The sequence below is a fragment of the Oncorhynchus nerka genome, linkage group LG7, assembly GCF_034236695.1.
Source record: "Oncorhynchus nerka isolate Pitt River linkage group LG7, Oner_Uvic_2.0, whole genome shotgun sequence".
Taxonomy (NCBI): Eukaryota; Metazoa; Chordata; class Actinopteri; order Salmoniformes; family Salmonidae; genus Oncorhynchus; species Oncorhynchus nerka.
In genome coordinates, this window is record NC_088402.1 from 25,161,668 (window position 1) to 25,177,629 (window position 15,962).

Here is a 15,962-nt window from a genome sequence, read left to right on the forward strand (position 1 = left end):
AAAAGGAGGACGGAGCACGCCCCCATTCTCATCGACGGGGCTGTAGTGGAGCAAAGTACTACGGAGGATAGTGTGTACGGCCCAGTACATCACTGGGGCTAAGCTGCCTGCCATCCAGGACCTCTACACCAGGCGGTGTCAGAGGATGGCCCTAAAAATGGTCAAAGACCCCAGCCACCCCAGTCATAGACTGTTCTCTCTACTACTGCATGGCAAGCGGTACCGGAGCACCAAGTCTAGGACAAAAAGGCTTCTCAACAGTTTTTACCCCAAAGTCATAAGACTCCTGAACAGGTAATCAAATGGCTACTAGAGGTCGACCGATTATGATTTTTCAACGCCGATACCAATTATTGGAGGACCAAATTAAGCCGATACCGATTAATCGACCGATTAAAAAAAAATGTATTTGTAATAATGACAATTACAACAATACTGAATGAACACTTAATATAATACATCAATAAAATAAATTTAGCCTCAAATAAATAATTAAACATGTTCAATTTGGTTAAAATAATGCAAAAACAAAGTGAAGAAAGTAAAAGTGCAATATGTGCCCTGTAAGAAAGCTAACATTTAAGTTCCTTGCTCAGAACATGAGAACATATGAAAGCTGGTGGTTCCTTTTAACATGAGTCTTCAATATTGCCAGGTAAGAAGTTTAAGGTTGTAGTTATTATAGGAATTATAGGACTATTTCTCTCTATACCATTTGTATTTCATTAACCTTTGACTATTGGATGTCCTTATAGGTACTTTAGTATGCTTGTATGCTCAGTCAGATTATATGCAACGCAGGACACGCTAGTTAAACTAGTAATATCGTCAACCATGTGTAATTAACTAGTGATTATGATTGATTGATTGTTTTTTATAAGATAAGTTTAATGCTAGCTAGCAATTTACCTTGGCTTACCGATTGTTATGAAAACTTGAAATCGGCCCTAATTAATCGGTCATTCCGATTAATCGGTCAACATCTAACCTCAATCAGCCTGACTAACCGGTGTCTGTATGTAGCCTCGCTACTTTTATAGCCTCACTACTGTATATAGCTTGTCTTTTTACTCTTGTTTTATTTCTTTACCTGCCTATTGTTCACCTAATACCTTTTTTGCACTATTGGTTAGAGCCTGTAAGTAAGCATTTCACTGTAAGGTGAAATGCCTGTTGTATTCAGCGCACGTGACAAATAAACTTTGATTTGATATTGGATGACATGGTAACTCCCTGTCCCACTCTCCTCTGTCAAAAAAAAGGGAAATATATAAAAACACCAGGTTGTTTGTGCCTACAAAATCCCTCTGTACTTATATGCTGGCAGATATTTAGTTCTTCAGAAACAACCCCTCAGCAACAGAAGCATCCCCCCTGCCCTTCTTCCTCCTGAGTCTCTGCTGAGTGCGTACTCCAACTCCACAACTCCCATCAAACGCCCTTAACCCAGACACCACTCCTCTCAGGTCATCTACGTGACCAGGGGTCAAATTGGAGCCCCAGGTGATTAATATGGCTTCACCTTATCACACACACACAACCCTCTCTATCTGCCTATTGAAGCCCTGTCTCTGTCTGAAGGAATTATTGGTGTTAGAAGAACGACGTCAGTCTTTGCCTATGCCACTGGGATATCGAGAGAATCTAAGAACAGAACTGAATCAAATAAGCTGTGTGAAGGAATGGCCCATGGCAGCATCGGAGGGGGTTGGATCAAAAACATTCCGAGCGTGTCCTTGACAGACAAGCACTACTTTAATGCTATCCTCTACCTCCAAGGTGTTGAAGAGAGATTTTATAGAAGTCAGAGGGATATTTCAACCCTAGAGACCAATACAGGTGGGCCTATTAACTCGTTTTGAGAAGTTTTGAGATGTGTGATGTTTCAGCCAGTCTGCAGGACTCAAAACTTGATTTCTAAATATCTGATTTGAGCTGTGGAAATCTTTAATAGTACAAAATAGTTTCATGAATGTATCTGTCATGTTGTAAAACTTGAGAAAGTAAGCTTTTGTCGTCACACACAAGCACACATTACACGCTTGCATTGATCTGTTGGTGGGTTAAATCGCTAAACACCTGTTAGCAATAGACAGAGGAAGCAGCAGAGCAGAAGTTCAGCTACATAATTAGCACAGACACCAGATCAGCCAATAACAGGTCAGTGGCATGTGGGTCGGCTAGCAACTGGACATCTCTGCATAGTTACGACTGGTGGAAGCTGGGAGCTGGAACTTCACAGTGGCTGAGTGGAAGCTGGAACTTCACAGTGGCTGAGTGGAAGCTGGAACTTCACAGTGGCTGAGTGGAAGCTGGAACTTCACAGTGGCTGAGTGGAAGCTGGAACTTCACAGTGGCTGAGTGGAAGCTGGAACTTCACAGTGGCTGAGCGGAAGCTGGAGCTTGACAGTGGCTGAGTGGAAGCTGGAACTTCACAGTGGCTGAGTGGAAGCTGGAACTTCACAGTGGCTGAGTGGAAGCTGGAACTTCACAGTGGCACGGTGCCTGATCTCCGTACCTCAGGGAGATGCTGTGGCTTCACAGTGGTTTGTTTAGCAGTATGTGTGTGTCTGTATATGTATGTTTGCACACACATCTGAGTGGGTGTGAGTGTTTGTATCTGTGTGTGTTTGTATAGGAGTGTGTGCGTACGTGCTTGTGTGTGTGTGTGCGCATTTGTGCGAGCATGGCAGGGCAGAGCCTAATCAAGACAGGGGGAAGCTGGGTGTCAAGACTCAGACTCTTTAGTGGATACTGGCACAGCCCTTAAGAAGAGAGAGAGCCTGCGGGGCAGTGACTGCCATGAAGGCCAGAGGAGACTGGAGAAGGCCACACTTTGAACACAGTCATAATAGCTTAAGGTTGCACTGACTGGCAAGTCGTGTGAGAAATCAATTGACAACTCTAATAGGAGCTCTGCAACCATCAGTACTGTTGTACTGTCACTGATTGTTGCTACTATAAATCATCATAAACCATCATAAACCCTGCTCCTGCTTTGAACCAGAGGATTTGTCATTGTGGTCGAAAAGAACAGACAGACTGACGGACAGACTTTCCATCACTGTCCTGTTAGCTATAATCAGGACCACCAGAGAAGAATGGTCATTATGGCCCAGCAAAGCAACTGTGATAAATGATCTAGCTTAGTGATGAAAGTTCTGATTTCATATTGATAAGATTATAATTAATGGCAATAAATGATGTCATTGGACATGCAGGTGTTAATTTTCGCCAATCAAAATCCCCCCTCCTCTCCAGTGTCATGAATAAAATCTGTAATTTGTGACTAATATCGAGACACACAGCAAGATAAGCAAACTTAGGGATGACATGTCAGCAACAAACGCTGACACTACACATCCAAGTATATCGGACCAAATTATGAAAGACAAGAATTGTACTTTTGAATGCCGTAAAGTCAGTGTGGAAGAGGTGAAAAAATTATTGATGTCTACCAACAATGACAAGCCACCGGGATCTGACAATCTGGATGGAAAATTATTGATGATAATAGCAGACAATATTGACACTCCTATTTGCCACATCTTCAATTTAAGCCTACTAGAAAGTGCGTGCCCTCAGGCCTGGAGGGAAGCTAAAGTCATTCCGCCACCCAAGAATAGTAAAGCCGCCTTTACTGGCTCAAATAGCCGACCAATCAGCCTGTTACCAACCCTTAGTAAACTTCTGGAAAAAATTGTGTTTGACCAAATACAATGCTATTTCACAGTAAACAAATTGACAATAGAAGTTCAGCATGCTTATAGGGAAGGACACTCAACAAGCACAGCACTTACACAAATGACTGATGATTGACTGAGAGAAACTGATGGTCAAATTATTGTGGGGGCCGTATTGTTAGACTTCAGTGCAGCTTTTGACATTATCTATCATAGTCTGCTGATGGAAAAATGTATGTGTTATGGCTTTACACCCCCTGCTATAATGTGGATAAAGAGTTACTTGTCTAACAGAACACAGAGGGTGTTCATTAATGGAAGCATCTCAAATATAATCCAGTTAGAATCAGGAATTCCCCAGGGTACCTGTTTAGGCCCCTTTCTTTTTCATTTTTACTAACAACATGCCACTGACTTTGAGTAAAGCCAGAGTGTCTATGTATGCGGATGACTCAACACTATACACGTCAACTACTATAGTGACTGAAATGACTGCAACATTCATCAAAGAGCTGCAGTAAGTTTCAGAGTGGGTGGCAAGGAATAAGTTAGCCCTAAATATTTCTAAAACTAAAAGCATTGAATTTTTAAAAGCATTGAATTTGGAATAAAACTCTCACTAAACCCTAAACCTCAACTAAACCTTGTAATAAATAATGTAGAAATTCAACAAGTTGAGATGACTAAAATCCTTGGAGTTACACTAGATTCTAAACTGTCATGGTCAAAACATATTGATGCAGTAGTAGCTAAGATGGGGAGAAGTATGTCTATAATAATGTGATGCTCTGCCTTCTTAACAGCACCATCAACAAGGCAGGCCCTACAGGCCCTAGTTTTGTCACACCTTGACTACTGTTCAGTTGTGTGGTCAGGTGCCACAAAAAGGACTTAGGAAAATTGCAATTGGCTCAGAACAGGGCAGCACGGCTGGCCCTTGGATGTACATAGAGAGCAGATATTAATAATATACATGTCAATCTCTCCTGGTTCAAAGTGGAGGAGAGATTGACTTTATCACTACTTTTATTTATGAGAGGTATTGACATGTTGAATGCACCGAGCTGTCTGTCTAAACTACTGGCACACAGATCGGACACTCATGCATACCCCACAATACATGCCACAAGAGGTCTCTTCACAGTCCCCAAGTTCAGAACAGACTACGGGAGGCACAGAGTAGTACATACAGCAATGACTACATGGAACTCTATTCCACATCAAGTACCTGACACAATCAGTAAAATTTGATTTAAAAAACAGATACAAAAACACCTTATGGAACAGCAGGGACTGTGAAGCAACACAAACATTGGCACAGACACATGCATACACACACACACACGATAACATACGCACTATACATACACATTAATTTAGTACTGTAGAGATGTGGTAGCGGTGGAGTAAGGGCCTGAGGGCACACAGTATGTTGTGAGATCTGTGAATGTATTGTAATGTTTTGTAAACTGTATAAACTGCCTTAATTTTGCTGGACCCCAGGAAGAGTAGCTGCTGCTTTGGGGATCCATAATAAACAAAAATACAAATACAAACCCATGTCACAGATTTAAACCTGAGAATATGAGTGGGATTTGAGAAAGTGAAGTACTAAACTGTGTGAGGCTAAGTACAAACCTGGTTTCTCAGGTTATTTTTGCTTTAAGAACACCTCCCTTTGCTTTGCCCCATGTTATAATTCTAGGTGATGACTCATAAGCTAAGTCATGGTAACTGAAAAAACATTGTGACGATCGACACTAAAAACCTCAGAGCACTTCTGAGACCCATTAAGCCCTGAGCTGTCCCAAAACATTCTGATTCAACATTTCCTGAAGACTATGGTCTAATCTCCGCCCCCGCCCCAATCCTTTCACACACTGCGTTGACACGCCTTGGATAATGACTTAACCGCGCTGCTCAGCCGTGCCACGCCCTAGCCTGGCGTCTGCCAACACAGCCAGGGCTGCCAATGTCTCCCCAACCCAGAACTGTCCACAAAGAGAACGAAGAAAAAGAGAAATGCCAAAGACAACGGAGATAGACTAAGAGAGACTGAATAACGTACAAAAGCACATTATTCAAATCCACACAGCCCAGTTCTAATGTTGAGAGACAAAATCAGCTTTTAGGTTTTTTTTAAACGAATGTGTTACATAAGACAATGATGGAGTTTGGATGGAGAGCTCGTAGGAAGTGCTGCTGTCCCCGTGGGCAGCTGACAGTTTCTCAATGTTCTGTGTCAAAGGGGTTGAATGAAACGTGGGTGAAGCACAGCAGATGGGAGCAAGAGATGATGTCAGAGCTTTGTGGGATAACCCGCCACCACCTCCCACCTCCCTCTGTTAAGTCCAGCCCTGCTTCAGTTCAAAGTAAACCCTAGACATAACATATGCAGAACATGTCATGAAGCCGTTGAATCCACACTGAAATATATACAATTGCCTGACCTTGGAGAGAAGATATTTCGATTGGAGACCAATTTTATTTCAATGTCAGATGGCAGTAGTGGTGAAGGCTTCGGAAGAATTACATTAAAGGCCTCTTTGTGAGGCAATTGTCTTCTTCTAATGGTGAATTCTAAGGCAGTCTGTTCCTGCCACGCCATGTCTCTCCACACCTTTATAACTACAGACAAGCCCCAAAAATAGTCTGCACCGCCAGTCTTATCTCTGACTTTAAACCCAGTTTTGTAGATATTTATGAAACTCACTAAGCATGACTGAATGGGGCCTGCAGGCATTTTGTGGCAAATATCCCGCTGCTGAAGTCTCCACTGCACTGTACAGTATAAACACAGAACACGCACACACACATACACACACACATACACACACTTATACACACACACATACACACACACATGCCAGATACTGCTGCTAATCTTTGTAATCAGTGTGATCTCTTCTCTCTGAGAGTGTGTGAGGTGCGGGCTGATGACTCAAAGTTTTCTCTGCTGTCAAGTCTCCAAATCATTGTGAAGAGGCCTTCAAGATGGCCGCTGTGTTGATATATGTTATTTATTAACTTGTACACTATGTGCTGATGTCCGCTGAAAGGCATGATTGACAGCCTGGGAATCAAACGGCGATGTCGGATCCAAAAAGCCAAAGACCCGTTGGGAGTGCCAGAATGAGTGAGAACATTAACTCCAAAGCCAAATGAACCAGCGAGACAGATTCAATACAAACCGCACTGAGTCAATCAAGTCTTAATGTGAGATTCTTATCTCTGAATTAAAAGCGGCTGCATACAGAAAGGAAGGCCTCTATTGACAAATAGCCAGACATTTGTTTTCTCTCCGCTTCTTCATTGAACCATTGTTTTTAGCTGTGTGTGTGTGTGTGTGTGTGTGTGTGTGTGTGTGTGTGTGTGCGCGTGAATGTGCGTGCGCGTGTGGTGGGTGTGTGTGTGCGCGCGTGTGTGCGCGTGTGTGTGTGTGTGTGAGAGAGATATAGCCATTGTCGTGTCTGTAAGTCTCAGGGTGGCTGGAAACAATATCTCAATTAGACCGGTCGGAGCTCAGAGAGAGGGAGAACTAACCAGAGGCGGTTCATTCTGCTGTTCTGCTGGCTTGGTCTTACCTCATTAAGGCCGAGCAGGGGAGACAAACATCAGCTTTGGGGGATTGATAAACATGGTGGGAGACTAGAGCGAGACTCTAAGGATGAGAAGGATGTGAGGGATGAGAACATAACAGAGGCTCTCTGGTGTGGCACAACTCGGAGCACCACCATTCATCATTCAGGGACGATGGCTTCAAAATGGCTTCCGCCTTGGTTCTTTCTCTCTCTGCACTGCAGTGACCTCCAGCAGAGCACAGCAGCAGAACGTAGGCCATTAAAACACAGGAGAATAGTCCAAAATAGGCTGTTTTCATGAACAGAGATGGGTAGTGGAGTGAAAAAACAAAAAACAAGAGAGAGGGTGAGGAAGGAGAGAGAGTGGAGAGTTTACTTACCCTTAGGAGCGACTGGGACTCCTCCTTGGCGGCCTTGCCTTCGGTGGGTGAGGAGTACTGCTGCACCAGATGCCCGGGCTTCTCGGCACCACCCTGGGGCTGTCCTGACAGGAAGGCCTTGGTGTCGACCCCCCCTAGGCTGAACACCAGGCCTGGGGAGTCCCTGAGCACCGCTGACCCCCCCTTCTGCTGGTGGTGCTGTTGCTCCTGAGAGGCGGCCACAGCATTGAGTAGATGCAGGGCGCCCTGGGGATACTGGGCCGGACTACCCCTCAGTATGTCCCCGGCCCGCTCCTTAGGCACCCATACTAGGCCTGCTGCGTGGGATTGGGCCTGGGCCTCTCTGGCCTCCACCCATCCCTTGGGGCCCTGGGTGTCCTTCTCGTCCAGGGCCTCACTCTTCACCCCTCCCTCGGCACCTGGCCCTGCCTCAGCGGCGCGACCCTCCGGGGGAACCAGACTGTAGAGCTTGAGGTCGCCCTTGCTCTCCTCCTTGATGCTGAGGGTGGAGGGGGTGGTGGCGGAGCAGCCGTTGGTGGTGGCGGAGGAAGCGGAGGGATGAGAGGAGGCGGAGGAATCCTGACAGTGGGCCGTGTTGAAGTGATCCAGAAGTGATGAGGTGTCAGAGGCCGTAAAGCTGCAGTGGCGGCACCGGCAGCAGCCGTGGACTCTCCTACAGGCGGAAGACAATGGAAGGGTTAATGAAGGAGGGAGGGAGAGTCTACAGGGACAAACATGGAGGGAGGTAGACAATATCAGAGGATGAATAGTGTGCCAGTCTTGACCACGAGAAAGCATACATCGACAGGCAGTGAGAAATATCATCAGGAAATGAATACCAGCGCAACCTTGGTCAACATGAGTGTATGTTTTTTAATCAAAACATTATGGGTTCAATCAATTTCAATTGAATGAATCTCACTGGCTAACTCTATCTCGCGCTCATCTCACAAGCATTCTCCAACCTCCGACCATCATATACTGTATCAAATTCACCAAAAATTATGATACACCACATGAAAACTTCAGCTAAAGAACCAGTTGGGTTTTGCTCAGAACCACAATGAACCATCACAGCAGGTTCAAAATGCTTTCATTTCCTGTTAACGTAGCCATGTCTCCACAGAGATGTCCAATGCATGGATGTCCAAATAAACACAACTTCCACGCCCACTCCTGTTTATTTTACCAGCATCAACAAGAGTGCTAGGAGTGTGGCCATTCATCCATAGCCTCAACTTTTCAGACTTATAAGCACGCACGTCTCCAAAAGGCATAGTGATCAAAGGGCAGTTACATTAGGAATAACTAACTACATTGTTGAAAAAAGGCATAGTGACCAAAGGGCAGTTACATTATGAATAACTAACTACATTGTTGAAAAAAGGCATAGTGACCAAAGGGCAGTTACATTATGAATAACTAACTACATTGTTGAAAAAAGGCATAGTGACCAAAGGGCAGTTACATTATGAATAACTAACTACATTGTTGAAAAAAGGCATAGTGATCAAAGGGCAGTTACATTATGAATAACTAACTACATTGTTGAAAAAAGGCATAGTGATCAAAGGGCAGTTACATTAGGAATAACTAACATTGTTACATTGTTGAATAAAAAAGGCATAGTGACCAAAGGGCAGTTACATTAGGAATAACTAACTACATTGTTGAAAAAAGGCATAGTGACCAAAGGGCAGTTACATTATGAATAACTAACTACATTGTTGAAAAAAGGCATAGTGATCAAAGAGCAGTTACATTATGAATAACTAACTACATTGTTGAAAAAAGGCATAGTGATCAAAGGGCAGTTACATTATGAATAACTAACTACATTGTTGAAAAAAGGCATAGTGATCAAAGGGCAGTTACATTAGGAATAACTAACTACATTGTTGAAAAAAGGCATAGTGATCAAAGGGCAGTTACATTATGAATAACTAACTACATTGTTGAAAAAAGGCATAGTGATCAAAAGTTACATTATGAATAACTAACTACATTGTTGAAAAAAATAGTGACCAAAGGGCAGTTACATTAGAATAACTAACTACATTGTTGAAAAAGGCATAGTGATCAAAGGGCAGTTACATTAGGAATAACTAACTACATTGTTGAAAAAAGGCATAGTGATCAAAGGGCAGTTACATTATGAATAACTAACTACATTGTTGAAAAAAGGCATAGTGATCAAAGGGCAGTTACATTATGAATAACTAACTACATTGTTGAAAAAAGGCATAGTGATCAAAGGGCAGTTACATTAGGAATAACTAACTACATTGTTGAAAAAAGGCATAGTGATCAAAGGGCAGTTACATTAGGAATAACTAACTACATTGTTGCATAGTGATCAAAGTTACATTAGCATTGTTGAAAAAAGGCATAGTGACCAAAGGGCAGTTACATTATGAATAACTAACTACATTGTTGAAAAAAGGCATAGTGATCAAAGGGCAGTTACATTAGGAATAACTAACTACATTGTTGAAAAAAGGCATAGTGATCAAAGGGCAGTTACATTAGGAATAACTAACTACATTGTTGAAAAAAGGCATAGTGATCAAAGGGCAGTTACATTATGAATAACTAACTACATTGTTGAAAAAAGGCATAGTGATCAAAGGGCAGTTACATTATGAATAACTAACTACATTGTTGAAAAAAGCAACGTCCTGTCAGCTTCTCTTTAACTCTACACTCTACAAAAAAGGTGCTATCTTGAACCTAAAAGGGTTCTTCGGCTTTCCCCATAACATAACCCTTTGAAGAACACTTTTTGGTTTAAGGTAGAACCCTTTTGAGTTCCACCCTTTCCAAAAAGGGTTCTACCTGGAACTAAAAAGGGTTCTTCTATGGGGATAGCCGAAGAACTCTTTTGGAACCCTTTCTTCTAAAAGTTTAATCTAATTATGAAGCAAAAAATATTTAGAATTTCTTCCTCCCACCTACCTTGAACTGAAAGGCAAACAAAACAAATAAAAACAACAACAAAAAGTAATTGTTATTGCATTTGTATTGTTGCATTCTAGGATTTAACACTCACAAATTGAATTTCATTCCAAAACAGTGCATTTGGAAAGTATTCAGACCCCTTGACTTTTTCCACATTTTGTTACAGCCTTATTCTAAAATGTATTAAATTGTTTATTTCTCCCATCAATCTACACACAATACCCATAATGACAAAGCAAAAACAGATTTTTAGAAATGTTTGCGAATTTATTAAAGAATTAAATATCACATTTACATACAGTTGAAGTCGCTAGATTACATACACTTCGGTTGGAGTCATTAAAACTAGTTTTTCAACCACTCCACAAATGCCTTATTATTAGATTATTTCACTTGTAAATTACTGCATCACAATTCCAGTGGGTCAGAAGTTTACATATACTAAGTTGACTGTGCCTTTAAACCACTTGGAAAATTCCAGAAAATTATGTCATGGCTTTAGAAGCTTCTGATAGGCTAATTGACATAAATTGAGTCAATTGGGGGTGTACCTGTGGATATATTTCAAGACCTACCTTCAAACTCAGTGCCTCTTTGCTTGACATCATGGGAAAATCAAGAGAAATCAGCCAAGACCTCAGGAAAAAAATGGTAGACCTCCACAAGTCTGGTTCATCCTTGGGAGCAATTTCCAAACACCTGAAGGTACCACATTGATCTGTACAAACAATAGTACATTAGTATAAACACCATGGGACCACGCAGACATCACACCCCTCAGGAAGGAGACGCATTCTGTCTCATAGAGATAAACGTACTTTGGTGCGAAAAGTGCAAATCTATCCCAGAACAGCAGCAAAGGACCTTGTGAAAATGCTGGAGGAAACCGGTACAAAAGTATCTATATCCACAGTAAAACGAGTCCTATATTGACATAACCTGAAGGCCGCTCAGCAAAGAATATGCCACTGCTCCAAAATAGGCATAAAAAAGCCAGACTACAATATGCAACTGCACATGGGGACAAAGATTGTACTTTTTGGGAAGCTTGATGAAGGCTAACCGAAACGTTTGACCCAAGTTAAACAATTTAAAGGCAATGCTACCAAATTTTGTATTTTTTCCCCCTTTATTTAACTTGGCAAGTCAGTTAAGAACAAATTCTTATTTTCAATGACGGCCTAGGAACAATGGGTTAACTGCTTTGTTCAGGGGCAGAACGCTAGGGGATTCGATCTTGCAACATTTCAGTTACGAGTCCAACGCGCTAACCACTAGGCCATCTGCCGTCCCAAATATTAATTGAGTGTATGTAAACTTCTGACCCACTGGGAATTTGTTTAAATAAAATATGAAATAAATCATTCTCTCTACTATTATTCTGACATTTCACATTCCTAAAATAAAGTGGTAATCCTAACTGACCTAACACAGGGAATATTTACGAGGATTAAATGTCAGGAATTGTGAAAAGGTGAGTTTAAATGTATTTGGCTAAGGTGTATGTAAACTTCCGACTTCAACTGTAAGTATTCAGACCCTTTACTCAGTACTTTGTTGAAGCAAATTTGGCAGCGATTACAGCCTTGAGTCTTCTTGGGAATGACCCTACAAGCTTGGCACACCTGTATTTGGGGAGTTTCACCCATTATTTTCTGTAGATACTCTCAAGCTCTGTCAGGTTAGATGGGGAGCGTTGCTGCACAGCTATTTTCAGGTCTCTCCAGAGTTTTTAGGGTTCAAGTCCGGGCTCTGGCTGGACCACTCAAAGACATTCAGAGACTTGTCCTGAAGCCACTCCTGCATTGTCTTGGCTGTGTGCTTAGAGTTGTTTTCCTGTTGCACGGTGAACCTTCGCCCACAGTCTGAGGTCCTGAGCACTCTGGAGCAGGTTTTCAACAAGGATCTCTCGGTAGTTTGCTCCGTTCATCTTTGCCTTGATCCTGACTAGTCTCCCAGTCCGTGCCATTGAAAAACATCCCCACAGCATGATGCTGCCACCTCCATGCTTCTCCGTAGGGATGGTGCCAAATTTCATCCAGACACTTGGCAAAAGAGTTCTATCTTGGTTTCATCAGACCAGAGAATCATGTTTCTCATGGTCAAAGAGTATTTAGGGGCATTTTAGAAAACTCCAAGCAGGCTGTCATGTGCCTCTATATAACGTAACAAAATTTGGAAAAGGTCAAGAGGTCTGAATTCTTTCAGGAGGCACCATTTTCTGAAATGTTGGTAAATTAGTTTTTATTGTTTAAAGAAATTATGAAAGAGAATGGTGTTTTTTCACTATGTAATCAGGAAATTTGGTTGTTCAATGACATACATGTATTTTTTTTTAAATCTATCACTTGATGGTTTCTGAGACACAAATTATAATTTCTATGGGCAAAATGCTATATACCTGCCGTACTTTCAGAAAAATAAGTAGTACTGCTAGGTTTTACACAGTCACATGTCACAAATAACTAAATGGTTTTTTTAACATTAATTTTTTTACAAATTATGCATTTGTGTCATCAATATACAGTACCAGTCTTTCTTTATTTTTACTATTTTCTACATTGTAGAATAATACTGAAGACATCAAAACTATGAAATAACACATATGGAATCATGTAGTAAACAAAAAAGCACTTGAAGAAACTTTCAAAGTTCTTGAAATTTTCCGGCTTGACTTACCATCATGTCTAAAAGTAATGATCAACTGTAATTTCCCTTTACTTATTTGAGCTGTTCTTGCCATAATATGGACTTAGTATTTTACCAAATAGGGCTATCTTCTGTATACCACCCCTACCTTGTCACAACACATCTGATTGGCTCAAACACATTAAGAAGGAAAGAAATTCCACAAATGAACTTCTAACAAGGCAAACCTGTTAATTGAAATGCATGACAGTTTACTACCTCATGAAGCTGGTTGAGAGAATGCCAAGAGTGTGCAAAGTTGTCATCAAGGCAAAGGGTGGCGACTTTGAAGGATCTCCAATATAAAATATATTTTGATTTGTTTAACACTTTTTTGATTACTGCATGATTCCATATGTGTTATTTAATAGTTTTTATGTCTTCACTATTATTATACAATGTAGAAAATAGTAAAAATAAAGAAAAACCCTTGAATGAGTAGCCGTGTCCAAACGTTTGACAAGTACTGTGTATATATATATATAATTTATTTATATGATGAATAATTCAATAAGGTAATATGAGATCTGTTTGTAAAATGCTTACATTTTTGTCATTTAGCAGATGTTCTTATCTAGATCGACCTACCTTTGCATTAATTTTAAGATAGCTAGGTGAAACAACCACATATCACAGTCAAATATACAGGACACGAACATTCCATTCCAGTTAAACAATGGATATACAGCATTTAGTAAAAAAAAAAAAAATTAAAAGAACAATTCATACACATCTAAAATCTATAAATAAAAAGTATGAGAACACTAAGGTTTTACACACACATGAAGGTACCCATAAGCCATCATTTCTGATGAAAAAACGTATGTGTGTGTCTGTGTGTGTCACGATACCAGAATTCTGACTTCAATGCCGATACCAGGTTTAGCATCATGATACTTGATACAGAAATGATACCACGGCAAAAAAGAGAGAAAGAAAGTGTATTAGTTAAGTCCCAGAATAACCACGGGGCTTAATTTTTTTAAATATTGAAAAATATTTTGATAACTGGTAGAACAACTTAAATAAATACACTATTATTCTATTCTATAGTCAATTTTGTTCAAAAATAAAACACCATTTTAAATGACAAAATAATCGGTTGTTTTCAATCAAGCGCCACAGTACGTTCAATTTGGCTGCTGTGGGGCAAGGAGACCGCCAGCTTCACTAAAACTATTGACAACAACATGCCATTTTCAAGGGATTGTTAAATAAATGCTATATCTAGTTGCTTTTCATATCATCACCTATTGAGCAAATGTCTGATTATGTCTGATTATCTAGCGTGTCCTGCGTTGCATATAATCGATGCGGTGCGTACTCGCGAAAAAGGACTGTCTTGCTCCAATGTGTACCTAACCATAAACATCAATGCCTTTCTTAAAATCAATAAACAAGTATATATTTTTAAACCTGCATATTTAGTTAATATTGCCTGCTAACTCTGTGAAGACTATTTCCTCCTAACAAAGACAGCCAACTTTGCCAAACGGGGGATGATTTAACAAAAGCGCATTTGCGGAATAAAAAGCACAATCGTTACACGACTGTACCTAACCATAAACATCAATGCCTTTCTTAAAATCAATACACAGAAGTATATATTTTTAAACCTGCATATTTTGCTAAAATCGAGGTTAGCAGGCAATAATTAACCAGGTGAAATTGTGTCACTTCTCTTGCATTCATTGCACGCAGAGTCAGTGTACATGCAACAGTTTGGGCCGCCTAATTTGCCAGAATTTTACGTGATTATGACATAACATTGAAGGTTGTGCAATGTAACAGGAATATTTAAGACTTATGGATGCCACCCGTTTGATAAAATACAGAACGGTTCCGTACATCACTGAAAGAATAAACGTCTTGTTTTCAAGATGATAGTTTCCGGATTCGACCATATTAATGACCTACGGCTCGTATTTCTGTGTGTTATCATGTTATAACTAAGTCTATGATTTGATAGAGAAGTCTGACTGAGCGATGGTAGGCACCAGCAGGCTCGTAAGCATTCATTCAAACAGCACTTTTGTGCATTTGCCAACAGTTGTTTATGACTTCAGGACCATCAACTCCCGAGATTAGGCTGGTGTAACCGATGTGAAATGGCTAGCTAGTTAGCGGGGTGCGCGCTAATAGCGTTTCAAACGTCACTCGCTCTGAGACTTGGAGTGGTTGTTCCCCTTGCTCTGCAAGGGTCGCGGCTTTTGTGGAGCGATAGGTAAAGCTGCTTTGAGGGTTGCTGTTGTCGATGTGTTCCTGGTTCGAGCCCAGGTAGAGGCGAGGAGAGGGACGGAAGCTATACTGTTACACTGGCAATACTAAAGTGCCTATAAGAACATCCAATAGTCAACGGTATATGAAATACAAATGGTAGAGAGAGAAATGGTCCTATAATTCATATAATAACTACAACCTGAAACGTCTTACCTGGGAATATTGAAGACTCGTGTTAAAAGGAACCACCAGCTTTCATATGTTCTCATGTTCTGAGCAAGGAACTTAAACATGAGCTTTTTTACATGGCACATATTGCACTTTTACTTTCTTCTCCAACACTTTGTTTTTGCATTATTTAAACCAAATTGAACATGTTTCAATTATATTTGAGGCTAAATTGATTTTATTGATGTATTATATGAAGTTAAAATAAGTGTTCATTCAGTATT

General features: G+C 40.8%; 1 protein-coding gene across 1 annotated transcript in view; it reads right to left on the reverse strand.

Annotated features, from left to right (window-relative positions):
* Window positions 1–15,962, reverse strand: part of LOC115131463 (trichorhinophalangeal syndrome I) — a 186,877-nt gene that overhangs the window by 98,740 nt on the left and 72,175 nt on the right. The window contains 1 exon segment of the mRNA XM_029663208.2: window positions 7,645–8,317. Coding sequence (XP_029519068.2) covers window positions 7,645–8,317 — 673 coding nt within the window.